The sequence below is a fragment of the Panthera leo genome, chromosome B2 (assembly GCF_018350215.1).
Source record: "Panthera leo isolate Ple1 chromosome B2, P.leo_Ple1_pat1.1, whole genome shotgun sequence".
NCBI classification, from domain to species: domain Eukaryota; kingdom Metazoa; phylum Chordata; class Mammalia; order Carnivora; family Felidae; genus Panthera; species Panthera leo.
The window spans coordinates 148951867-148979219 of record NC_056683.1 but is presented as its reverse complement, the minus strand read 5'-3'; the positions used below and the strand labels follow the sequence as shown (position 1 = coordinate 148979219).

The following is a 27353-nucleotide window of genomic DNA, read 5'->3' as shown; positions in this document are numbered from 1 at the left end:
CTCTCTCTCTCTCTCTCTCTCTTACTCTCTCTCTCTCCCTCCCTCCCTGTTCGCCACCAGCGTGAAGCGCTTCCTACCCACATCCCCCCATGTGTGTGCCGCTTCTGACCCGCTGTGGACGCGCAGTAAAAATTCTCTGTATGCTGTCTCGGGAAGCTTCCTTGCTCCATTCTAAAACTCAGATTTAAACACCTAACACTCCCGACTGTACTCCAACCCCCAATTTCACTACGCTTTGTGTAACAAGTATTTATTAAGCCCCTCCGTGTGCTGAAAGCGTGCCGATGGCATGCGTCTTCGTGGAACTCTGTCGAACAGATTTTTGGAGGAGAATTGTCGTATCTGCAGTGACCGTTCTCCCAGGGAAATAAGGCAAACGTCTGCTCTCCCGACGGCGCGTGGCGACCCGCTCTCTCCCGTCCGCCAGGCCGCTTCTGCAGCCCGGGGAACGCGTTTCAGCGTCTGCCTGTGCTGCCTCGTGTGAGGCTCTCGTGTGACGTTCTCTGCTTCCATCTCGCGAACCCCGCGCGTGTGTGCTGTGACCAGGAGACACCGCGCTCTAGGGGCGGTTCCACGCCTGCTTCCGAAAACGTCCACGTCTGTCAAGAGTCCTCTCTGCTCCGGGGAACGCCAGCCGTGGGGAGCCCCGGGGGGCTCGGGGCTGCGGGGAAGAAAAGTGGGGACACGCCACGCGGGGGCCCCGGCCGCCCCGTCGGGATGAGACCCCCGCGGCCGGTCCCACGGGGGGACGGGGTCCCGGTCCAAGTGCACGTTCCCCGAGCCGCCCGGGGGGCCGTGGCCCCGGGCCGGTCACATGGTGAAGGACGACGCGTTGTCGTTGTCCACGGTCTCGCTGTTCTGCCTGGAGGTGAAGGCCTCCGAGTGCAGCCTGGAGCAGGAGAAGCCCGACGCCTTCCGCTTCCTCCGCACACACCACAGGTCCTTCACGATCTTCAGGAAGTAGCTCCGAAACTTCTGGCCGATGAAGGCGTAGAGCACGGGGTTGAGACAGCAGTGCAGGAAGGCCAGGACCTCGGTGACGTTCTGGCTGTAGCCCAGCAGCCTGGCGCCCTGGCAGGAGCGGTTCATCCTGCCCAGCTGCGCGGCCGTCACCAGGAGCACCATGTTGTGGGGGATCTGGCAAGCCAGGAACACCAGCACCACCGCGATGATCACGCGGATGGCCTTGTGCCGCTTGGAGTTCTGAGCCTGCACCAGGGTCTTGACGATGAACATGTAGCAAAAGATCATAAACACCAGCGGGATGAAGAAGCCGAAGAGGAGCTGGAGCCCCAGCATCAGCAGCTTCCACTTGATGGGGTCCGAGACCGCCCGGTACCGGGGCTCGCACACGTAGCTGCCGTGCACGTCGTACTTCTGGTTGAACGTGAACGTCCAGCCGGAGATGAGGATGGAAGCCACCCAGACCACGAAGCAGATGGCCCTGCGGTGCGCCAGCGTCCTGGACCGCAGCCTGAAGGACTTGGTGGCCTGGACGATGGCAATGTAGCGGTCCATGCTGACGCAGGTCAGGAGCAGCATCCCGCAGTTGAAGTTGATGGCATAGATGCCCTTCATCAGCTTGCACGTGGCGTTGCTGAAGATCCACTCACCGGTGGCGTGGCTGACGGCCCAGAACGGGAGGGTGAGGACAAAGAGTATGTCGGCGATGGCCATGTTCAAGAGGTACACGTCTGTCATAGACTTGGCTTTCTTGTAGAAAGCAAAGGTGACCACCACCAAAACATTGCCCAGGAGGCCAAAGACGCAGATCAGGGAGTAAGCGATCGGCACAAACAGCCCAGAGAACGTTCTGACCTCCTGCAGGGAGCACAGTAACGTGCTGTCATCAATTGAGTAATCCGAGCTATTATTACCCGACCCAAAGTAATCCTCACTCAGACCGAAGACGTCGCTGATGTTCATCGGTTCCTGGAAGGCGAACAGAGGTAGAGTTAGCTGCAGTGTGATTTCCGAGGAGCCCCGGCTGACCGAAACGGTACCCCCGCCAAAGGAGACTAGACGCTCACCCCGCTCATCGCGCTCTTGTTTGCGGCGGAAAATACGGGCCTGGTACGGAAGGGGGTGGGCGTCCAGCCCCTCCGGCTCACCAGCGGAGACAGTAGAGAAGTGAGTCTAAGGAGGAAAGAAAGCAAGATACACTGTAGTTGAGACAGAAATGTTCCCAGGGAGCCGGAGAATCGCGTTACCAGCATTCCGTCTCACGAGGACCCAGAGCGTGTGCGGCATGCTGGCTTACGTGAAAATATCCATTCGGGGGGGAGCGCCTGGGGGGCTCAGGGAAGCATCAGACTCTGGGCTTCGGCTCAGGTCATGATCTCACGGTCCGCGTGTTCGAGCCCCGTATCGGCTCCGTGCGCCCGCTTGGGATTCTCTGTCTCCTTCTCTCTCTACCCCTCCCCCGCTCTCTCTCTCCCAAAATAAACACATCAACTTAAAATGTTTTATTCTAGAGAGAGAGTGTGAGCAGGGTGGGTGCAGAGAGAGGCGGGGGGTGGGGGAGCGGCGGGGACAGAGGATCCCAAGTGGGTTCTGCACTGACAGCAGGGATCCCGATGCGGGGCTTGAACTCACAAACCCTGAGATCGCGACTTGAGCTGAAGTTGGGTGCTCAACCAGCCGAGCCACCAAGGCGCCCCCCCCCAAAATATTTGTTTCAAAATATTCATTTAGAACAGGGGTCCACAACCTCTTTCTGTAAAGGACCAGATGGTAAATATTTTCCCTCTGCAGGTCATATAGTCTCTGTCCCAACTACTCAGACCTGCCCCGGTGGCGTGAAAGCAACCATAAACAATTTCACAAATGAATGCGCTTGAGTCCATGGGGCGTCATTTGTCAATCCCCGATCTATAGCGTAAAGAAGGGTGATAGCAGCAAAACCACAGATTCTGACCTACACAGAAATCTTGGTGCAAAAGTCAGTTTAATTACGTTCAATAAGATTCCACTGAACAACATCCACAGAAGTGTAGGTGCGTCTACAGTACTTAGAATTTACAGTCTTTGCCTGCAACTAGTTGACAGAATCATTCGGTGTTTTTCATCCTGCTGGGGATGTGAGAATCTCCCGTAGAATTTTTTTTAAAAGTCTAAACGTGACAGTCATCCTCAAGATACACTAAGATTCCCGGGCTCGAAAGGCAGGAGGGACGTACATGTGCTTCTTAAAAGTCACGGCTGTTGCAGCCAACAACCACTAACCTGCAGGGGCAGCGACATCCTAATCGTCAGAAACCAGACCGCGGGGAGGAAGGTCAAAGCCAAGAGGGGCAGTGCCCGGGGCCCGGCTCAAGAAATTCGCCGGGATACGAGTGAGTGCGGAGCTGGAATCTCAGAGGGAAGGGCTCTGACCACTGGCGTTTGAAACAAACTCAAACAGGAAAGGACGGAGAATTCTCTGACCCTCACATCCAACCATTCTCTGTTACTGAGTGTGACCGTCCTGATATATCATCTGTCCCTCCCCGTCCCCAATAAGTTCCCTGGCCCAGGATGCTGATAATCGTGTCAAATGTGTCTTCATCATCCTCCTCCACCCTACCCCCCCCCCGCCCCGCCCCAGGTGCACCGGCAGGGAATCTATCACCTACACAGTCAGTACCCATACCTGACATTCTGGGAGGAAGTCAGGATAACACAAAACTCGCCCTCGCCCTGAAGGATTTTCTGAGCCTACTTGTCATATCGCCGGATTCTCATCGTGCTGCTTACACAGTCATGGATGGGGCGGCCCCCAGCCCGTTCCTTCCCTGATGCCTGGAGCTGTCACTTGGGGAGTCTTTGCCGCCTCCCAGCCGCTTCCCTGGACGTGCCACTAGGGGGAGGCGTGGGTCACCTGGGCACATCTGCAGTCACCTCCAGCATACATTCTCGGGGCTTTAGGGCATGGAGAACCACAAAGTAAAGCCTTTGTGTGTGAGAGAATAGGAGGGGGTGGATATGGCAACAGATCATCAGGTGAACCATATCAATCAAGCGTGACCACAAGATTAACGGTTCCAGCCAGGAGGGATTAACAGAAACCGAATGCACCCTACGGCATTCAACAACCAGAAAACCCTGTAAAGTATGTCCAATAACAGTTTTCAGACATTGGTGTCGCAGGGTTATGGTCCCTGACGAGAAGAGAGCGGGCAGAGAGTGCTACGGCCCCGAGCTCTGTGAAGCCCCAACTTACACAGAAGCAGTTTCCAAGTGCAGGGCGTGGGGGCTACCTGACCCGGGAACGGCCACCCCGCCGAGGACGCAGGGATCGGAGTCCTGGGAGGCCAAGGCAGCTATGCTTTGCGAGACAAAATATGGGGGAGGAGGGAGCCACACACAGAAAAATAAGGACAGCGGCAGAGACGTGTCCTTGAGAGGAAGCAAGGCAAGACTGATCCCAGAAAGGAGACACAGAGAAATCCTTGGAATCCTCGCGGGCTAGGAATGGTTCTCTCCCGCAGGAAGAGTAGCGGCACCTTCTAAGTCCCAGATCATGGGACAGCATCCTCGGAACAGTACCGTGTTCGGAGGAATGCCACTCAAATAAACCTACCTTAAACGCTGCTCTGGTCCTGCCATAACAAAAGAAAGTCTCGGATGTGATCCATCTGATTCCTGTAATAGAACTACTTTCCAGAACAAAAACCTGCGATAAAATCCAGCCTTCGACCATGTGAAGTTCATGTCAGGCACCCAAACAGAAATCTCTAGACCACCGTAGGCTGAATGTCTGTGTCTCCCTGAAAGACGCTAAAGCCCAATCCCAAGGTGGTGGCATCTATAGGTGGGGCTTCCCCTCGTGTGGGATTAGTGTTCTCAGAAGAAGAGACACATGACAGCCTTCTTGCTCTCTGTCTGCTCTCCCCCACGTGAAGGCGACAAGAAGACTGAACCAGGAGGGGGTCCTCCCTAGACATGGGCCTGCTGGCACCCGAATCTTGGACTTCCCAGCCTCCCCGACTGTAGCAATAAATGTATGCTGTTCAAGCCACCCTGTGGTAACCTGTCACAGCCACTAACGGACTATAATGCGGACATTTGAGGGAACAGGAAAATATGACCCATAATCTATATGAACAAACAGAAAAATAACAGAGATGATAGAAAAAACTGCTCTGTAGCTAGTACAAATACACTTCAAATGCTCAGAAAGGTAGAGGAAAGCATAAATACAGTGGAGAAAATAACAAAAGATACAAAAAAGACCCAAATCAATGTTCTGTAGATGAAATATATAATATGTAAAAAAAAAAAAAAAAAAAAAAAAAACAAACACTGATGAGGATTAACATACACAGATCAGTTGTAATTCTCTGCCCTAGAAATATTTGGAACATTTGGCCATTGAAACTGGAAAAAAAATCACAATGACATCAAAAACATGAAATAAAATACTTACGACTACATCATCAAAATCGACACGAGATTTCCATACTGAAAACTATACGACGTTGCTGACAGAAAGTAAGATCTAAACAAAAGGAGAGTTGTATCGGGTTCAGGATTAGACAGCTCGATATTAGGGTGTCAGTTCTCTCCAAATTGATCTACAGATACAACACAATCCAAATCAAAATTGTGGCAGGACTCCTGAAGAAACCGACAAGCCGATTCCAAAATTTATATAGAAATCCAAGGGATTTAGAAGAGCCAAAGCAGTTTTGAAAAAGAGGACAGAATCGTAGGATTCATACTATCTGATTGCAAGACTTCCTACGAAGCTACAGGTGTCGTGACAGCATCCTGTTGGTAACAGGACAGACACACTAATCAATGGAAGAGAATGGAGTCCAGAAATAGACTGCACGTCAACGGACAACTGATTCAATAGGGAAAACGCAATCTTGGCAATAAATGGTATTGGAACAACTGGATGTTCATGCATAAGAAGTTGATCCTGGGGCACCTAGGTGGCTCAGTCAGTTGAGTGTCCGACTTCAGCTCAGGTCATGATCTCCGGGTTCGTGAGTTCGAGCCTCGTGTCGGGCTCTGTGCTGACGGCGTGGAGCCTGGAGCCTGGTTCGGATTCTCTGTCTCCTGGGGCACCTGAGTGGCTCAGTCGGTGGAGCTTCCGACTTCGACTCAGGTCATAATCTCGAGGTCCATGAGTTCAAGCCCCGCGTCGGGCTCTGTACTGACAGCTCGGAGCCTGGAGCCTGCTTCCGATTCTGTGCCTCCCTCTCTCTCTCTCTGCCCCAACCCACTCACATTCTGTCTCTGTCTCTCTCAAAAGTAAATAAACATTAAAAAAAAAAAAAAAAAAGGAAGTTGATCCTTACTTTGACCTCCTGCTACAAACAAAAAGATAACTCAGAATGAATTATAGATTTAATGCGAGTGCCCAAACCATGAAACATCTGAGGAAAACAGAAGAGAAAATCTTTGTGCCCTGGGGAATGGTAGAGATTTCTTATCTAAATTGCAAAAGGCATGAACGGGAAAACACACACACACACACACACACACACACACAAACAACTTTTGATAAATTGATCAGAATTTAAAGCTTCTGCTTTTTGAAAAATGCTTCAGAAAATTAAACACAGACCACAGAATGGAGAAAAAACTTGTAACCTTAAATCTGATCATGGATTGTATCCAGAAGATACAAAGAACTCTTAAAATTCGGTGTCAGGAGAACACAACTGAACAAGAAACAGGCAAAAAGTCTGAAGTCAGTTCACCAAAGGACATACATGGACGGCAATTACGCACAAGGAAAGATGTTCGAGGCGATTGATCATCCGGGAAACGCAAATTAAAACTGCGCTGAGACGCCGCTCCCCACCGGAAGCTGGTAGCTGAAAGAGCGAGCAGACAAGACAGAAGGTGCGGGTGACGATGTGCCCTCCAAGCGCTCACGCTCTGGTGGCGGGACGCAAACCCCCACGGCCACGGTGAGAAAAGAGGGTCGTGGTTCCATACGAAGTAAAACACGCACTTACTGCACGAACCAGCAGCCGACGCTCGCGTGCGTCGCCCAAGAAAATGAAAGGCCAGCGCTTGAAAGTCTACGGCACGTTCACACTCATCGCTAGAAAGTGGAAAGAACCGAAGCTCCCATCTGCCGCTGAACAGAACAGCGCATCGTGCTGTCCCCGGGTGATAAAGCAGCGCCCGGCAGCAAGAAGGAACGGACCACAGATACGGGCTCCAACACGGGCCAATCGCAAAAGCCTCCCGCTGGGTGAAGAATCCAGACGTGTAATACCAGCTACCACATTATTCCATTTATGTGAAGCTTTAGAAAAAGCAAACACGACGGCAGTGGGAATCAGATCGGCGACTGTCATGGGTCAGCGTTGGCTGAGGGGGCACAGGGACCCTGTCCTGGTGATGCAAACGTTCCCCATCAGGACGGTGACGTCGGCGTGCCTTGTCACAACGTATCGCATCACATAGTTCAAATCGGTGACCTCAATGCTAAGTAAACTCTGCCCTGACGAGGCTAGTAAAATACCTCGAGACAACAGGTGCCATAGGTCAGGGTCCTCACAGAGGACTCAGGGGGTTGTGGCAGGCTCGCAAGGAAGGACCTGGGAAAGAAGGGGTACAGGTGAGCGGGAGGGGGATGGGGACAGGGCAGCGTGTGAGCCGTAGCACGGGGGCCACAGGGCTACTGCGGGGAACGGCAGGAAACGCTCAGAGGGAACAGAGCCGGCGTGGTGACAGAGACGACCACGTGCCAATCCGAGGGGCCCAGGGAGATGGGGTCACGTGGGGGGGGTGACACGGTGACATTCAGATCACATGGAGGCTGGGAGGCTGACAAGGGAGCCGTGGAAAGGCCGGGAGGGACGTCCCCACCTGCCGTGTGCTCAGCGCCCAGCCGGACCCCCACACTGTGACATAGCATGTTTCCCGAATTCAAATGTAACTGAGCTCAGCAACTGTTCGGGAACCATCTGTTGAGGACGACACTGTAGGTACAGAGACCAGTCACGCACCAGCTCCAGCTCCAGGAAGCTGTCGGGTGAACAGACCGTTGGGAACCTGCGTGGGACCCTGGAAGGTCCAGAAGAAGAACAGGTGACCGGCTCTTGGCGAAGAGAAGGCTGGGGCCAGAGACGCTCCGTGGTGAGGTCAGCCCAGCAGCCGGGGGGCGGGGCGGGGGTGGCGCTCGCGCCTGCTCGGAAGGCACAGCCTGCAAATCTGGATGATGGTGAAGGTGACGCGGTTGTGGTTAAGCAGGAATCTGTGTTCTCGATAAAAAGTGTCGTCAAGTTCACGTGGATGCCAGTCACTTGCCATGCCTGGAAATGATTCAGCCTGCACCGGGCCACCATTTTCACCACAGAAATCATGTGAGTTGCTTTCAGGAAACCGTGTTGGTGACAGATTGGCGTCTGTGCCGCCACATCACGCAGAGAAGGTGTTTTGCTCACGTATCTCGCTCACCTCCAATCTTGAGCAGCAAGATCGCCTCTTTGGAGACACAAGTTCTGCATTTCGTTGTTGTTGTTGCACAGACCGGGGTGGTAGAGACACGGAGACGTTTTTGAAGACCTGTGTCCCTGAACCAGAGGTGGCAGGTACTGTGTGTTGGCCGCCAGTGGTTGACAGGAGCGGCCGGCGTTATCACCAAATCTGATCATTCTTTGCTGAGCCGACGAACCCACAGTTGGGAGACTTCGGGACACGGGAGTCCCGCCCGACCTTGTTTTTAAAGCTCATCTCTCTCTCTCTCTCTCTCTCTCTCTCTCTCTCACGTCCTCACCATCGCCACCATTCCTGCCAGACCTTCCTTATTTCGAAGTCACTAGATCACATGTAAGTGCATCGGCCCCAACTGATTCCCAAAATGTAATCAGCTTAGCTTTGAAATGGAAGTGTTTCCTAAGTCGCTGCCTCTCAGACTGACGGGAATACAGACATGCCTACAAAACCAGTTGGTTTTAAGAGAATCTGTGGGACAGACGGTTCTAAATTGCCCTTGGGAGGAAGTTTTGAGGCCTCGGGCAGAAATCATGATGACGCACTTAGAAATATTATGCTACTCAATCTGGTTTTGCAGGTAAGACTGTCCTTCCCTGGTGTGCAGCCGCCTCGAGTGAAGCGTTGAGCGTTGCTTCCGAGGTGACTCACTGTCACCACCTGCCTGGGTGTCAGCCCCTCAGAGGCTTCGCACCCCGCCGGGCCCGCCATGGCATCGCACCGAGTGAGACGCGAGAAGCACGGCGTCCTCCTCCGCTGACCGACGCCCGTGGAGTCCCAGCAGAGGACAGACCGTGTAGGAGCTCTCAAAACTCATGTGCGGGGAGAGAAGGTAAACACCTCCTGTGGGGTCAAACGTCTGGCGAGGATGCCCGGCAGGGTGCTGAAGCGTGTTAGCAAGGATGCCGGGGGTGGGTGCTCAGTCAGAGACGCCCGGCTGGCACTCCACGCCTGGCTGTCATGGCCACGAACCTGCAGATCAGGCGTTGCAGACGTCATAAATCTACGATTAAATCTGAAATTTGCAGGGGCGCCCGGGTGGCTCCGTAGGTTAAGCGTCCGATTCTCGATCTTCATGATGTCACCGGCCGTGAGTCCGAGCCCCGCTGTGGGGCTCCCCACTGTGGGAGCCCCGCTGTGGGCTGTGGGCTGACGGCGTGGAGCCTGCTTGGAGTTCCGTTCCTCCCTCTCTCTCTGCCTCTTTCTCTCTCTCTCAAAATAAATAAACGTGTAAAGAATCTGAAATTGATAAGTAACAAAGACGTGGGAGTACGATCTGGGTGGAGGACGGTTCGGTGGCTCACTAGTAGGGTGACCGCCTGGGCAAAGACCCCAACTGGCCCCATGTTGGGCCCTGTCCTCAACCCTGTGCTGCCCGTCATTTTTATCAATGTCAGGCACAAAAAGAGAGGAGGCAGGCTCATCACGTCTGAGGTGACCCGACGCCTGAAAATATAATCATTATGTTGGGTGAATCAGTGTGAAAAAACTCTGGACAGAATCAAACAATGAGGCAAATCCAATATGGCGAAATTCCGTGGCGAAAGTAGGAGGTGTCGCAACATGGGTTCGAAGGCTGCAACTCGCAGGTGCAATCACACGGAAAGTGTGGCAGCAGGATACATTTTAAGAGATTTATATGATATTTCATGGAGAGACGACTAAATCCATGCAGAGGGAACAACACCAGTCAGCCTGCTGGCCAGCCACCTAACGTAAGCTTCCTTTCACCCACATCGTATCCCCCTTCCTCGATCACGTATTGCTTGCACACTCACTAACACCCACACACACACACACACTGTACTGACAGACAAGGTGGTCAGCAGGACCCACGTCCGCGCCCCAAGCCACGTCCGCGCCCGAACCCCCGGAAACTGCGCGCGCGTGCCCTCCTGCGGCAAAAGGGGCTTTGCGGATGGGACCAAGCGTTAGCGCCTTGAGATGGAGAGCAGACCCCAGATTACCCAGGTAGGCCTGGTGTAAAAGTGGGGACCTTCCCCAGCTGAGATGGGAGCGGGAGAGAGAGATTCAAAGCATGGGGGGGACTCAGTCCGTCGTCGCTTCGAATGCCAAGCAGGTGAGTGGGCTCCACGAGCCGGGCCCGGCCCCCACCGACAGCCAACGTGACAACGGGGACCTCACCCAGCCCTGCACCTGCAAAGAGCTGATCCTCCCTTAGGGGCTCCAAAAGGAGCACAGCCCCTGCCAAGACGCCCGTTTCAGCCTGCACGACCCGCATCAGACCCCCGACCTCCAGAACTGGGAGGTTCGAAGAGTGTGTGGGTTAGGCCGCTGACGTCGTGAGGACAGCAACAGAAAACCAAAACGGGGCTCGGTGCGTGCGTCCTGTTGAATTCAATGTGTTCACCCTCTTAGGCCAAAGCAGAACTGCAGGGTCTGCAATGAGGTGGGTGATGGGTCTCCGCCTCCGCTCCGTCGGATTTAGAGCAATTTTGAGTAAGTTGGGGGAAAATGCCGGCGGGACTCAGCTAGAGCCAAACGGCCACGATGAAAACAAGGAACAACTGTATCAGAACGGAAGCCACCTCGCCTAAAAGCGATCAGGGGTCAGGTGGGAAGGAAGTCACCAGCTCTCCCGCAAGGCTGTCCTGTGAACGAGGGTCCGGCCTCAGCCGCCCAGCAACAAGCGGAGGTTCCACAAACACATCGCCACCCCCAACATCAGGAACAGTTTGCAAAACCGGCCCCGGGCTCCCCCAGGAGATGCTTATCTGTCAAGCACAGGGGGGTGAGTCTGTACTGAAAATGAGGAGGCGTGAGGAGGATGGGACCTACCGAGTCAGCGTTTCTCGCGCTAGAAGCCTCTGGAAAGGAGGCTGCAAGCAGCCCCTTCCAGCCGGGGCGCCAGGGACCGGGAGCCTTGACCAGCCGTCCTTGGAAGTACGTTAATGGCATTTGCCGCAGGACAGAATCCCGGGGGTCCCTACCTAAACGTGCTTTTAAGCAGACCGACCCTGTGCCCCTACATTTCTGACTGCAGAGAAACCCGAGTTTAGGGACCGGGAGCATGGTCCGCGGGAGGATGGGAACTAGGCGCCCGGGACCTTCCATCTGTGTGATGAGTGGGTATAAACTGGGGGTGTCTGAGAACAGTGTTTCCACACTCGCTCTCCACCCACACCTTATGCTAATTTGTCACCAAAGCCCGTTTTTAGTGAGCTTGTCTAGTGGTTTGGGGCTCCTCCAGGAGAGGGATGTTTCTCTGTGCCTGGTGGTCGCCTGGGTCTTCTGATTTGTTAGAACAGCTTGATTCAGGTGAGATCTGTAGGTCCCGTGAGTGTCTGCTTTGACCACTCGGCGGTTGGAGTCGACACGCCCCGCACATTACCGTCACCCTTATTCCCGTGCGGGAACTGCTCCTTCCCAGGGGGATTCCGGCACCAAGAGACGCAGTCACTGGAACAGACCAGACTTCAAAAGTGAGTCCCCAGGCGCCCGGGGGGCTCCGTCGGTTGAGCGTCCGGCTTCGGCCCAGGTCATGATCTCACGGTTCGTGGGTTCGAGCCCTGCATCAGGCTCTGTCCTGACAGCTCGGAACCCGGAGCCTGCTTCCGATTCTGTGTCTCCCCCTCTCTCTGACCCTCCCCCACTCACGCTCTGTCTCTCTCTCCTTCAAAAATAAACGTTAAAAAATAATAATAATAATAATAATAAAATAAAAGAGAGTCCCCAGAAAGGTTCTGGGTAGAAAGAGAAAAGGAAGGAAGGGAAGAGGGAAGAGATTGCTCTGTGGTTAAATAAGTTTGGGAAATGCCGCTAACCGCACCCTCCTCTTGGATCCTTACGTGGCAGCGCATTGTCAACGGCTCTCAGCCCTGCTTGAGCCATCACAATCCCCCGAACCTACTTCACCCACAGACCCTTTGGAGCCAGTGTTCTTTGGAAAACACTTGGGAAACAGCGGACCCAGAGGAGGTATGCATCAGCTCATTCAAAGAGAGGGCTAAGCTCCGGGCACACCTGCCGTTCGCCGACAGATCGGTCCCGCCAGGGCTGACGGTGCCTGATACGGCGAGCGTGCGAGGGACGCCAGCGAGGCAAGAGGGTCACCCAGCTTCAGGCACCGCGCGGCGTCCTCAGTCTCTAACCTGGGGCGTATCCCTTCACTCAGAAACCGCACGAAACAAAAACGATGCGGGCCTCACGCTGATGCCTGATTGACTCTTCTCGCAGCGGCCCCGACTCAGAAATTAGCTTTCGTTGGAAGACGTGCCTGTGCGGGCCTCCCCTTCCTGTTTTAGAGTCACGTGACGACAGGTCAAATGTCGTGCGACTTGCCCAGTCACGTTCTGAAACCGTACAGATACATCGCCCTTCTAAGCGAAAAGCAAATGTGCTAAACTCCCAGGACAACACGTAGACGTGCGGTAACTGATCCCAGTGTCTGCTTTTGGGTGTCGACACGTCACAGGTCTGGTGACCACACGTGAAAAGAAAGTGTCACTTGAAGAAAAATGTGATGTTACCTAAGTGGAGTAACGCTTTTAAAGATAGCGTTTAAAATACTGACTTAGGGTTTTATCGCAATAAACTAGCGTGGTTTTTGTTGGAGACCACAGGCAAGAGAGTCTCGGAAAGTAACCGCTAATTGGTTGACTCGTTCACAGACGAGGAGACCGTCTGATGGTCTGTGCCCTAAAAGTCAGACCCCGCCCAGGAAGCCAAGGAAAGCGGCCCATCCACTGGCTACAGTTTAGGAGAGCGCAGGGGCGGGCCGGCCGACCGCCCCCAACAGGAGCCTGCTGGCTTCGGCGGACCCCTCCCGCCGCACCTCTGCTCTGGAGCCCTGAGGGCTCCGGGGGGTGTTCGGTCACCTGACCGGGGGCAGGTGGCCACCACTGCGAGTGTCCTAGCTGGGACCGGCTAACTGACACAGCCTCGGGCCGGCCGGCCGCCCGTTGGGGCCGGGAGTGGGCGGTGGCCGACACAGGGCAGCGAAAGGGAAGTAGGATCCCCTAGAGAAGGGAGGAGGCGCTGAAAAAGCAGAAGGGGGCGGCCGACAGGCCGGCTTCCACTGCCCATTTGGCCAAGGGCAGACTCTGCCCAAGAACACTGAGTAAGGGGAAAACGTTCCTAGGATTCATCAAAATATCATCAGCAAGGGAAGCTTCACGTCTGAATGAAAACAAATTCTATAGTCGTTTTCACGGTCTGTCATAAGTTGAATTAAAGCAGAGGGTTTTAAATCTGTGTTTGCTTTCGTAAATAGCGATGGCCCGCAGGGTACAGAACAAGAACCAACTACGAGCGGATAGGTGTGTGCCTGTGTGCATGCACCTGTGTGCCTAAGTGTATGAGTACGCGTGGGCTCTGTGCGTATATTTGCACGTGTGGACGTGTTACGCGTGTGCCTGCATATGTATGTCGTGTGCGTGCGTTTGTACAGGCGTGTCTTATGTGGGCACGTGTGTGCGCGCGTGTGTATTTTTGTGCACGTGTGTTTGTGTGCACGCGTGTTGTGTGTGCCTGCGTGTGTATGTTGTGTGCATGCGGGCGTGTGTACGTATATGCGTGCATGCCTGTGTGCACGTGTGTGAGAGCACTGTGGGGTGTACTACACGTTAAGTTATAAGTGCACACTGGACGCTGGGGTCACTATCATCTCATTTAACTCCACAGAAACCCTTTAAGGCAGACGCTATACCCATTCTACAGATGGAAGGCTGGAGGGCTGTTCACCCTTACCGTCCCGTTCACTCTGTCTCCAGAGGGTTTTCCTCAAGCCCCATAAATCCCCAGAAGATCTTAAATAACCTACTTATTGTACAGCCTCTTAACTGATACCAGAATCTCTCACACAGCAATTGTCGGTATTCATAAATGTGTGTTTTCTCAATCACTTGAACCGCGGGCTCACGGTGTTTTATCCTTTTTTAGATAAAGAGCAGCAGAGCTGAAACTCTAGGCCAGCTTCCTTCTGCTTTCGAATAAGTGGTTAAGAGAGAAGCCAGAAGGTTTTTTCCAATGATTTGTATATAGGTTGGTGATTTTTTTTTTTTTCTTTTGGTTTCCTTTGCTTCTTTGGAAGCTCGCTTTTACATTTTCTTTTTCGGTTGCAGAAATTAAACTTTTCATCCCTTCAAGAATAGTTTTAATCGGGACCTCGCGTGTACGTCCTCACAGCGCCGATCTCCACAGTATCTAGTTTTGCTGCTACACAGGCTTTGGAGGGAGCCTGGGACAGGCTTGAGATCTTGAAGATCATTATGTATTCTTCTGTGGTCACGAGACACTGACTTCACAATCGTGATGGCATTTGCAGCCCTTATCAGAGCTTCTTCTGTATTTCCCTGACTCTCATAAAAGGTTCCACCCCATCGATTTCTCTTAAATAACACCTGACAAGCTCCTTCCCCCTCAATCTCCAGCCGCGCAAGACGCCCCCTCGCCGTGTTTCTTTGCACAAATCGCTTTCTGCATTGCTGCCAAAACGTCTCTTAGCTCTGTTGCTAGTTCTTCAAACTCTTTGTGTGCTTAGCTACATAAACGGCTGCATTTCACGCGAGACTGCTGCCCCGTGGGGGTTTAACCCCATAAAGTAGCAAAGCCCGAGTCGTCCGGGCGGTGGAGATGAGATCACCGCCCGCACGCTGAGAGGAAAGGCAAGATCCCCGACAGCCCGGCCCTGTTCCTCAACCCAGAAGGACAGCGTCTTGGCGAAAGCAAGACTGAGCTTTATCCAGTGGCGCAGTCACCACGCCAGCCTTCTGGAAATCCCCGGAGGGCCACCGCTCCATCAGGAGGGGGCGTCAAGGACGTGAAGATGCTTTTCAAAGAAGGGAGGGGCTCGGCCGTGCTCACCTGAGAAGCGCTGGGATCCGACGGGAATCGTCCTGCCCGAGGCCCCCGGGGATGCTTCCCGTCAGCACCGGGATGCTGTTGACCCGATGCAGTTTCTACTGGTCGTGCAGAAAAAAAGCAGGGAGAGACCAAAAGTGGCCGAGAGCGAGTTGCTGAACTGCGACCACTTCCTACTGAAGAGTGACGCCTATGTGCCCAAATGCAGAAGGTTAACCGTGTACGTCCCGTAGGTGATCGAGCGATCACATGACCCCGGGAGCAGGCTCACGCCGGCCGCGGAGCCGAGCTGGGTGCTCCTCAGGGTGCCTTTGAGCTGCTTTTCCACGTGTGGCCGCTTGTGGTTTGCCCTCGCGCCTTCCCCCTCCTGTGCCCGTTTACTTCCCGTGAACCAGGGCGCTTTGCAAACCGCCCGGGGGGCCGTAGAAATGTTTGGGAAAGGGCGCCCGAGACTGTGTTCCGTGAGGCGGCCCCTGGAGCCCCTGTGCCCACCTTCCCCCCAAACCTGTGCCCCCACAGGTAGACCACTGGCCCTCTCCACACCCCGGTCCCATCCCCAGTCAGGTAGCGGCCTCGGCGTGTCCCCAGAAGCATCGGCGGCCGTCCCCGTGGAGCAGTTGGAACAGTGCCGAAGCAGACGGGGCTCTCGGCGAGTTTGGGTCCAACACGCAAGTCCTTAAGCCCTGGGCCTGGGCCCTTTGTGAGACGGCAGGCGACAGGTGGGAGCGCCCTGCGGTTCGACGTGGTAACCGAGGACTCGCCCGGGGGATTCATGTTTAGGTGTGAGGGGCTTAAAAACAGCAAAAAGAGAAAGAAATAGAGAAAGAATTCTGGGACCATAATCCAGATCTTCGTAGGGTGTGTTGCTGCAAGTCGAGGCCCAGGAAGTGCCAAAGGTCTTAGAGCGACGGGACCCAGAGACCAACGCGACCCGAGGCCAGACCGGCCGGCGCTGTCGGTCCTCCCCTCGCTGAGCTCACCGGGCGCCCCGACCGCTGGGTGCTCACCCTGCACGGAGTCCACGCCCGTCAGTCAGGCTTCAGGCCTCCTGTGCACCCCTGCACTCTGTCCCCTCGGCGCTCCTCCCGGGACCCGGCTGGCCACGGCGGTCGCTCGTCCTGGCAGGACCGGCCCTTCCCTGTGTCCAGCTTCCACCCCCCCCCAAACCGCCTGCTTCTTCTTCTCCTTCCCCTCACCCTGCGGAACAAGAACGTTTTCTGGTTCATTCCGAGCCACTCACAGACCTTATGTCGCAGGGACCCGTTGGCCCTGCCTTACAATAGTCCTTTTGAATAAGGATCTCTCCTCCCTGAGTCCCGAGGTGGTGTCTGTGGCAGAGCTTAAGATTCCCACTGAGGCAGGTGCCCTGTCCCCTGCTGTTCGAGAGGCCCGCCTCCAAGTGACTTCCCTCTGTCCCTGTGACAGGCCGGGGCTGGGTGGAGAGAAAAGGGACCGCCTCCCCGCTCTTCCTCCTGCCGTGGCCTCCTCATCCCTCCGCCCTTCGCGCTCCTGCCCCTTGCCGGAGGTGGAAGCTGCTGGAAGGGCCGCCTGCTGGGGGCCCCAGGCCACCTGGGGAACCGGGTCCCCGTGTGTCCTGTGCTCTCTCTGCTAACCTCCCCTGCAATGGCCGTGTGTGACAGGCAGATGGGAAGGTCAGCCCTTCCACCGCGATTACAGCCTGGAGCTAGTCCGCATCTAAAAGGAGGGGCGTTGGGGGCTCAGTCGGGAAGGCGTCCGGCTCTTGATCTCAGGTCAGGTCACCATCTCGCGGTTCGTGGGTTCGAGCCCCGCATGGGGCTCTGTGCGGACAGCTCGGAGCCTGGAGCCTGCTGTGGATTCTGTGTCTTCCTCTCTCTCTGCCCCTCCCCTGCACACACTGTCTCTGTCTCTCAAAAATAAATAAATGTAGGGGCGCCTGGGTGGCTCAGTTGGTTGAGCGTCTGACTTCGGCTCAGGTCACGATATCACAGTCTGTGAGTTCGAGCCCTGAGTCGGGCTCTGTGCGGACAGCTCGGAGCCTGGAGCCTGCTTCCGATTCTGTGTCTCCCTCTCTCTCTGCCCCTCCCCTGCTTGTGCTTCCTCTCTCAAAATGAGTAAAATAAACATGAAAGAAAGCAAGAAGGAAAGAAAGAAAGAAAGAAAGAAAGGGAAATCTGATTGTGCTAAGACCCCAAGTCCAGCAAAGTAGCAAGTGGAGAAAAGCTGAACAGTGCGGTCACACAGGGAAGCAGCCACAGAGCAGGGGCTCAGTCACAGCGCCCTACCTGGGGGGCAGGGACACCTGTGGCCAACTCGCGGGCCACCCTTCAGAAGTGGAACTCGAGGAGGCAGAGGTGGCACAAAGCCTCCCCAGGCTCGACCCCCTCCCCTCGCGCTCCTCTCCCGCCCCCAGGGAGACACGGATGGGCAGAGCCAGCCGCGGGCCTGGCGCCCTTCCATTCCACGGCCCCACGGCTGAGGCCGCTACCCTGGGGCCACTGGCCCGCACGTGCCTGCTGTGTCCTGTGCCTCCAGAGTCCTTCTGTAGTTTAAAGCAGATCCATAGCATAGGTCATCCTTAGGAGGCTCGGCCCACTCTGCCTTGATCTCTCCAGAGACTTCCTGGGTCGAAAATCCTGTGAGGTCTCAGCCTTACGTGATCTCCCCCAAATTTAAATCGGGCCGCGCACCTGCACCGACACGGCGAGCTCCGTGAAAGCAAGAAATGCGGCATGCAGGGATGCATTTTCTATATACGACGCTCCAGTCCGAGAAGTTTGACGGTGAACGTGAGAAGTCCGTTCGGGACAAATTCCGGGTGTGGTTTGGTGAATGAACATCGCAGCCGTAGGAATCGCTTTAGACTCCGAGGTGAGGCTGTTTGCTCCACGCTAACTGCCGGCCGGCAGCCCTGGGGCCTGGGAGGGCCTCTCCGGACCCTCGACTACAGCACCAAAGTGAGGCCCCGGCCAGGCAGCCACGGCCGAGAACCCACACTGGCTCCCTTAAGGAAGAAGAAGTTAAAAGGGACACCAGGGACTCGGCAAATGTCGATAATCATGAAGAAACCGCTTCTTAAATCATAAAACGTACAGAATCGTCAAAATGTCAACGATTTCAAGCCACAGTCGTGTAAAGAATGTTTCTCAGTCCAGTCGCCTTCCTCACGGTTTGTACTGTTTCCTTAGAGGATGACAAAGGGTCTGACGGGCTTTCAGCTTGGAGGTTAGTGTCAGAAGGTGTTTGACACTCAGGTGACCGATGTCTGCTGGTGGGCGCGTGGCCGGAAAAGTCGATGCCCCTTCAACCGCTGGGAAGGCCCGTGGCCCTCGCTGACTCAACTCCTGCTGAGCAGTCCCCGCGGCCCAGGATGCGGGTCACAACGCAGTCGTCTGCAGCGTTTGTGGGGAGCACATCCGGGTCTTGTTTGGGGCGGCGGGGTGCTGGCGTGGTGAGACCCCGCTGACCTGGGCACCTGTGGGTCGGTGCTGTGTTTCCTCCCTGGGATGGCCCTGGAAGAGGCCACTTTCACTTCCTTTCCTCCCCAAATGGGAGTGCCGCTCGTGCGTCCGAAGGTACACTCTAATTTCCGTCTTCTTGAACCTGCATTGCACTTGGCCAGCGGCCTGACCGCTAGCATCCAGCGCGGGTAGCGATCGGGGATTTCGGAGGCCGAGTCACAGAAAGGCAGCCCCCCCACGGCGGGGGTGCAGGCCTCCTCTGGGACCCCGGCCGAGACCGTGCGAGGAGGGGCCGGAAGCAGCCTGGCGGGGAGCTCGGCTGGGGTCCCCGACACCAGCCAGCCCCCTGGAGCCTTCGCAGGACTCAGGTACCTGCCGCCCTCTGACTTCACGTGCACCAGAGCCGCTCAGCTGAGCCAAGTCAGCCCCCGGAGCCACAAGAGTTAATAACAAGTCACTGTTGTGAGCCACGGCTGGCCGTGGTTTGCCAGCAGATAGGTAACCGGAATGCTCTCTACCGTTCATCGTGCATTCTACACCTCTTGTGAAATCATCAAGAGGCATTAAAAATGATGAAATCCTGCCGTTTGCAGCTACGTGGATGGAACTGGAGGGTGTTAGGCTGAGTGAAATAAGTGAGGCAGAGAAAGACAGATACCATATGTTTTCACTCCTATGTGGATCGCGAGAAACTTAACAGAAGACCAGAGGGGAGGGGAAGGGGGGGAGAAAAGTTACAGAGAGGGAGGGAGGCAAACCATAAGAGACTCTTAAAAACTGAGAATAAACTGAGGGGGGGTGGGGGGTGGGGGGGAGGGGAAAGTGGGTGAGGGGCACTGAGGAGAGCACCTGTTGGGATGAGCGCTGGGTGTGGTATGGAAGCCAATTTGACAATAAATTATATGGGAAGGAAGGGAGGGAGGGAGGAAGGAAGGAAGGAAGGAAGGAAGGAAGGAAGCAACAAAACACATCCTCCCCAAGAGAGGCAGCAGTTGGCACAGGTGCTGGAAGTGGGGGCAGGATGAGGGAAGGAATGAGAAATGGAAAATGGCGGTGTTCCGGGAAAGGCAGGAGCAGGTACGTCGGTGATAGGGTATCGAATCCAGCAGTGGTTTAGATCCGTGCCACACCGTTTGGGTCTATCCCTTTTCTTCCATATACAAATAAGAAAATGCTATTCATCGAGTTACGTCAGCAAATCCCCCAGTTAGGATAAAAGTGCATTTCGTAGGGGACTCACCGGCTCTGCCGACATCTCAAATTTTAGGATTTGCAAGGACGTCAAGCTGTACACCTTTCAGGTCCACCGCCCGCTATGCCTTTGCACCTGCCGAGTTTCGACACGGTTACTCTACGCCCTAAACTCTCTGGCCTGAAAACTGTACTCGTAAAAGGCACTCCACACCGACCTAATTTGCCTGCTATAAGCTCACATTCCAGATGACCTACCACGTGCGTGGTGCCATGAACACAGATGGCTGGCGCGGTCTAGTTCCTGCTTTTAAGAACCTCACACGGCGCTGTGCCGTGCGGCAGGGCTGAATGTGACTCATCACCGAGGAGATGCGTCGAGAAGGGGGGAGTGGAGAGGAGGAGGGGGTGCGTGCTCTGGCCGCTGCAATGGTCCCAGGGGCCTTGGGGAAGAAGGACGGTGCTCGGTCAGGAAGCGCGAGGGGGACCCAGCCAGGTAGGAAGGGGCAGGGGGGCAAGCAGCGCCCGCGAGGGAAGCACAAACGGGCCAGAACAGGAGACCGGCAGCAGGCGAGTTTGGTGAGTCGTGCAGTGACAGGTCACGGAACCCACTGCAGAGGAAGAGACAGCGGAATCGTGATGCAGAGAGGGGGGAGCCGGCGGACTAGGGACAAGCTGTCCAAGGACTGGCACCTGGCACTGTGGGTACATACCTTGGCGCTTCCCTTATTCTGTTTCGTTAATCCTCACACAACACCGTGCTGGCGTTGTCCAACTGAAACTCGGAGAAATAAAGCAACTTCCTCAAATTCATACGCTTCAGACCTTGAGGAGGCTCAACGTCATGTCATCTGATCCCAAAGTTCAGGCATGTCTGGGAGATGTTTTGAAAAGTTAGTAAGAAACAAGAGAAATGATGCCAAAGTTTTCATCTCAACGGGGTAGAGAGAGATGAGCCCAGGGAAGTTATTTCGAAGTTTGTAACGTGTTCCTATGAGGAGAAATCACAGACACTGATCTGAGGGGGAAGGAAACGAGTTGAATGTAGGGTACACGGGTTGTGAGGAAACGGAGGCTTGTGTCACTGGAGATTCTTGACAAGACTTAGATCCATCTCAGCCGCAAACTGGTTGTTTGTCAAGTTAATCTGGGGGTCTGTCTCCTCCTTGATAAGATAAAGGTTAGGGATTTATAAAGGATTCATGTAAAGATTCATAAAGTGCTTATCACGCACAGTGTTTGGCCCACAAAAATTGATGATGATGATGGTGGCGATGATGATGGTGGAGATGACGGTGGTCACGATGGGAATGATGGGGCTGGGGATGATGGTGATGATGATGGAGATGACGGTGGTCACGATGGGGATGATGGGGATGATGATGATGGAGATGACAGTGGTCATGATGGGAATGATGGGGCTGGGGATGATGGTGATGATGATGGAGATGACGGTGGTCACGATGGGGATGATGGGGATGGGGATGATGATGATGATGATGATGATGGAGATGACAGTGGTCATGATGGGAATGATGGGGCTGGGGATGATGGTGATGATGATGGTGGGGATGCTGGTGATGGCGATGGTGGTGTTGGGTCCTAAATGAGCAGCTATAGCAGAGGTGCAGAAAGAGCTCTGTGTGGAGAGGGTGTGGTTGAGCTCAGAGGTGTGGACGGAAGCTCTCCGAGCCTGCGCTTATGCTTAGGAGCAGAAGGACAAACTGAAGTGAGGGAAACAGGAAAGAAGTGGCCGGAAGAACACGCCACACAAGAGTTGCCACGGCGTTACTGAGGCAGACAGGGCAGGACAGGGCCCGAAGGCAGGTGCAGAGTGAGGACTCAAACGCGACCTTCGTGTGCGGTCGCTAGGGTTCACGGTGCTCCCTGAGGACAGACTCTCAGTGGGAACGTCCGGGTGAGGGCTGGTTGCGAGGGTTTAAAGGAGACGACACCGAGGAAACCGAGGCCGCAGCTTAGGAAATCTGTTGCCGAGAGATCAGCACTGAGACTCGAGGCCACGGAATGGGGCGACGGAGAGCGGCAACCACGAGCGCAGTTTCCAAGACTCAGCGCCTCTGACCCCACACCGGACCCCCGGGACCCTCACCCGGGCACGGATACCACCCCCTCTGGCTCTCTGACTCGGGTTGTTTCTGCTTAGCCCCCGGGCACAGCCCACAAGTGCAGAGGAGACCCCGGCCCCTGAGAGACCAGGACGGGACCCCTGAGCCCACAGCAACAAGGGTCAGCCCTTCACGCCAGCATTGGCCTCCTCGTTCCCCTCGTGGGGCTGCCGGGATCAGGGCCGACCAGCCGGGTTCGCCAGCGACGGGAGGGCCTCGCGGGATGCGGCAACCTCAGGGCTGAGACCAGGACGGTCCTGGGCCGGTCACTCTGCGTGTGACGGAAGTCACGGCCCCGGGGACTGGGGTGAAGGAGCCCGTCCACCCTGCCACAGTTAGGACAGCCGGCTGCCTCGTTGCAGAGCATGACTGGGCCTGAAACCAGGACGGACGAGGGGAGGAGGGAGGCTGGTCGGCCCGGGGCCGGGGGGCCACGGGGAAGGTGGCTGCCTCCCCCCGCCCCCCGGGACAAGCGCCCGCTGGCCTCCTTCTCCGTTGTATCAGAGGAAAACTTGGGCCAAAAGATATGGAGACGGTTCAGCTGGGAGACAGGAGGAACTGGTGGGGGGGAGGGGGAGGACTGGCTTCCCGGTCCTGGAGCCGTTCTCTCCCCTCCCCAGATGTGCTGTGCAGCCGAGTCAGGAGACTGGACACGGCGGGTCTGTGGCCTCACGTACCCGGGAACGGAGGTTAGTCTGGCCTGAAGCTAAGGAGCTAGGCGGTAGTGGGAGCAAGGAAAGGCTGGGAGGGCAGCGTGTGGAAGAGGCAGTCCGGGGCCCCGCGAAAGGGTCTGGGAAAGCTGGGGAGTCCAGGAGAATGAGGGACGCGAGCGAGGCAGTGTAGGAAAGTGCTCCTGTGGGAGCGAGACAGGTGCGGGCTCCCCCCGTCTTCCAGAGACACAGCACGAAGGCGAGGTTTTCAAGACGTGGGGTTGGCCTCACGCCGATAGCCACCTCTACAAAATTTTGCTCGAGGTCCCACGTTTAAAGCTCTAACTCTGGGGCGCCTGGGTGCCTCGGTCAGTGGAGTCTCTGGTTCTCGATTTCGGCTCAGGTCATGATCCCAGGGTCGTGGGATCCAGCCCCACGTCGGGCTCTGTGCGGAGCGTGGAACCTGCTTAGGATTCTCTTTCTCTTTCTCTCTCCCTCTCCTCTCTCCCCCCCTCCCTCTCTCAAAAATAAATAAATAAAGTTCTAACTCTGACCACAACATTCTAGACACCGTAAGTGTGAAAAATTATGAGTTGTTGTAAGTCAAAGTGAGAAAGGATGAGAAAACTCTGATCAGAATGGAGCGTGGGATGGGAAACATTAAAGCGACAGTGGTGAGGGCTTAGGGGGTTAATGTAAGAAGTGTCCCTTTCTTTCCATGTCTCTCAGACACATGGTCAACGAGATACGCCGTTCACACAATGAAACAATTTCTAAGAACTGGGAGATGGGGACTGCAACGACCATGACAGGTACCACTGCTGGAAAATTTGCACCCTCTAGATGTTTCCCGACCATCTGCGCTGTCTGGGTGTTCCTGTAAGCATCATTTTTTGTCAGTTTCCAGAACCGTGAGCAGGCTAGTTTGCTTCAAGGCAGATCCAGGAAATGTCGGATTGCTGGGCACCAGCCCCGGCTCGGTCCGGGCAGCCAAGGAACATGCCCTCCTCTACCGGACGACATGATCACGATGAAGAAAACAGCTCTAAGTAGCCCTAAAACGAACTTCCAACGGGACGGGTCTGTCTCAGACTCACTGAAAACTAGCACAAAATGCCTCCAGGCGGGCATGACTAGTTTCGCCACAAGATAGAGCGAGGACGACGGGAGGGTCTGCTCGGCACCTTTCCGCCAGATCGGGAGCCCAGAGGACTCCGGGCCGGGCTCGGACCCCCTGGCCCACGCGAGGCTGGAGACGAGAGACCCCCGTGCCCCTGTGCCAACCACGGTTTCAGAAGCGCTTGCGGGAGGAACTCCCAGGGTCAGTCCAGCTGACCCCACAGACCCCGAGAAAGCTCAAACTGACCAAGAGAGCAACGCACACTGACTTGTCCCATCGTATTTTCATTTAATTGTACGCACAACACAGGGGACGGTGTTGTGCTCAAACATCTGTTTATCTGCCAGAAAGAAATCTGGAAGCCACACGTCACATGACTTTGATGTCAGATAAAGCCACAAGAAAGGCTCAAGCCTCCTTCCTTGAGCCTGTAAAGACATCGTCGCCTCGGTTCCCCACGGGGCTCGCTGTGCATGACGGGGGAGAGGTGCCGAGCAAAGGGCCGGAGGCCTCCGCCGATTCATTGCGCTCCCCGGTGACCCAGATTCGGGACCAGATGCATTTTCATTCTGATGGCAAAGGCCAGGCTGATTTATAAAGGTGCTACAGACATGAGAAAGGGGACGTGGGCATAGACGGTCACAGGCTGCTCCCACCCCCCCCCCACACACCTCAGAGACACCGCAGCTTATACCCCTGCACCCCCACACCCCACACGCACATGCCTCACACCTCAAATACACCACATACACCCCCACACACCCCCACACACCCCCACACACACCCACACACACCCCAAACCCCTCCGGGAGTCACAGCAGGCAGCTGCTTCCATGGTTTGGACCAGAAAAGGGGGGTTGCTTATCCCTGCAGCAAATTTACAGGGAGAACAAGGCCAGCAGCCCCGGCGGCCTCCTAACCCTGGCCCGTCAGTACACTGACCCGTCCCTACACTGGCCCGTCCCTACGGCTGAGGCTCCATGCGGAGCCCCCACCCCTGCAGGCCGGGTGGGGCCTGCGATCCCGCAGTCCTAGCACCACGCTTGAGCAGGAAGGGTCCACACGGCCTCCGCTGAGGGCTCCGAGTTTGCATTCAGGAAGCTCATGGTGCCCTGGCCCCCAGGACTTCAGCCGCGGTACCGCGAGGAGGAGGGTGTGCCCGGGGCCGGGAGGAGCCCGGAGCGCTCCCCACCTGGAAGGACGCCGATGGCGGGAGGAGGGCGCCGAGCGGGGAGGCGCAGAGCCCCGCTTCTGGGACCCCCGCACCCCCGCGTGGGCGGGGACCCTCCGCCAGCGAGGCCGCCGGCCCTGCCTCGGTTTCCCCCCTTTGCAGCCTCTGCCTCTCTCCTCGCTTCTCTTCCTCCGACCTCTCGCCCTTCCTCCCCGGCCGCCCGTCTTTCGCACCTGTCTTCTTTCTCTGCTCGGTGCTGTTTTCGACACACCCGCTCCCTCGTTCTTCCTCCAAAACGAAACAAGGTTTGAAAGGTAAGAAGGAGTGTCTGTGTTTCCGAACCAGGCCTCTCTGCCACGGAACGCTTCTCGGATTTTAAGACCGGCGTGTGGCCATTATGTCCTCTGGGCTCTGACCGAGGACCTGAGCACCGAGCCTCCCGCCCTCCGCCCCTCGGCGGTGCCCGGCGGTTGCACGTGACTCCAACGAAGGGCGATCGTTGGCAGCTTTGCGCTGAAAGCCGAGACCTGGCCGTCGGACGCGAACGCGCCGCTCGAACGGGCCGCCGGCCAGCCCCGCCCGGTGTCCCCGCGGTCCCCAGCTTCTGCCGCATCGCGCCCACTGCCGGCCCCGGCTGTTCGCCTCCCGGGGCCCCGCCCGTCGGCCCGACGCGACCCCCCCCCCCGGTGACGTGCGTGGCGCCGTCCAGTCTGTCCTTCGGGATCCGTCCCCTCCCCTCCCCCCCGGCCCTTGACGGCTGCCGGGCCTGCGGCTCTCAGGGTCTGACTCAGGCACTTGACCTTTCCACTTCGGGAAGCCAAACAGCCTCACTTATCAGAACTGCGCCTAAAATGAGAGTCGGCCATCTGAGTGTGCACCTGAGGGTCTCCCCTGGGAAAAAACTCACAAGGTTGAGGTCCGGGCTCAGCGGGACTTATTTTGGTTGCGCAGTCTCTCTCTCTCCGGCTTCGTTTCCTCTTTCTGAGTCGGCCTCAGGGACTTGATATAATTAGATGAGAGACCTCCAGGTAAGGGACGGCTCAGAAGGTCTGAGACATTTAATACGAGCAAACACAAAGCAAGATCCAGGCATATGTCCCCAGCATCGTTGTGTAAATGCAGCAACGGTATTTTTTTAATGGCATCAATACCGTAACCCACAACACGGCGAAACCATTTGTCACCCATTTGTCACTTTCGCCTGGAAGAGATGTTATCACAAGAATATCTTCCCATGAATTACACCATGGGGAAGCCTCTTGGGCCGCACCCAGGAGGACGTGCCCATACGAACGCGTGTTCACGGGTGGCCCCGCGCCCCCAGCCGAGCTCACTCCAGGCTCCCCCACCCCTCCTCCTGCCGTCACCCCTGCTGGCCAGCACCCCTCTCTCTCCTCCTGCCTCCCCCACCCCTCCTCCTGCCGTCACCCCTGCTGGCCAGCACCCCTCGCTCTCCTCCTGCCTCCCCCACCCCTCCTCCTGCCGTCACCCCTGCTGGCCAGCACCCCTCGCTCTCCTCCAGGCTCCCCCACCCCTTTCTCCGGTCGTCCATGTCACTCCCTCCCTCTCCCCACACAGCCTCTCCCCTCCTCTGCACTCCATCCATGTGGACACACAGCAGCACCCCGTGTTGTAACACAGCCCACGGCGTGCGCGGCAAGTCAGGGAGACTGTGTGGGGCTTGGGTTCGTAGAGTGTGCCTGTCTCCCTTACAGTGATGGCTCATGCCCATGACTGCTCCTAGTTTCCTAGGCTCCTGGCCAATGCTACGGGCCTCTCAGTGGGCAAGCCCCCTGGCATCAGGTCACAGGCAGCTGAAGGTCGTGTCTGACGTCTCTGTGAGACAGAAAGAGCGCCGACGCTGGCATCGGACAAATCTGGACCCAAATCCCTCCACTGCCCCAGACTGACGGGGTGACTTTGTCCGAGTCCCGAATCACACCCGCCTCCAAGGACCATCATCGGAACTTGAGGATATCAACTTTGCAACGTTTTTTTGTTTTGTTTTGTTTTGTTTTTACCTTCAAGTCATTAAACAGTTATTAAGACAACACAGGTACGACATTTTCTAAATTCCAAAACAAGCCAGAAACTTACCAGTGGGAGAGGGAGCTCTTTGTTCCACAAAGAAGCGGCCACTGCCTTTTCCCCTTCAATCTCAGATTTCTTAAATCTTCAGGGTTCTCTTCACCGGCGTAAACACCCTGGCCTTCTTGCCACGTAAGACCGCGTGGATGCTGTCCCGCCCAAGGGCCCCTGCGCCCTGGGTGTCCTTACGCTCACTGCCGGGCGACCTTCCCGAGCGACGGCTCTCTCATTCTTGGCCCACACGCTGGGCGGTGTGGTGAACTGCCTCACCACAAATTTTCTTCTTCCAGAACATACTTCAGA

At 56.0% G+C, this 27353-nt stretch overlaps 1 protein-coding gene across 5 annotated transcripts; it reads right to left on the bottom strand.

Annotated features, from left to right (window-relative positions):
- Window positions 1-27353, bottom strand: CCR6 (C-C motif chemokine receptor 6). Of its 5 annotated transcripts, none has more exons than XM_042940290.1 (3): window positions 27060-27353; window positions 2031-2136; window positions 1-1932 (listed from the first exon to the last, which is right to left on the bottom strand). In XM_042940290.1, the coding sequence occupies exons 2-3, from the start codon at window positions 2037-2039 to the stop codon at window positions 811-813; spliced, it is 1131 nt and encodes a 376-aa protein (XP_042796224.1). In that variant the 5' UTR covers window positions 2040-2136; window positions 27060-27353; the 3' UTR covers window positions 1-810. The 5 variants fall into 5 exon arrangements, with proteins under 5 accessions (XP_042796224.1, XP_042796227.1, XP_042796226.1 ...); XM_042940293.1 differs by lacking the exon at window positions 27060-27353 and adding an exon at window positions 25196-25522; XM_042940292.1 differs by lacking the exon at window positions 27060-27353 and adding an exon at window positions 19945-20088.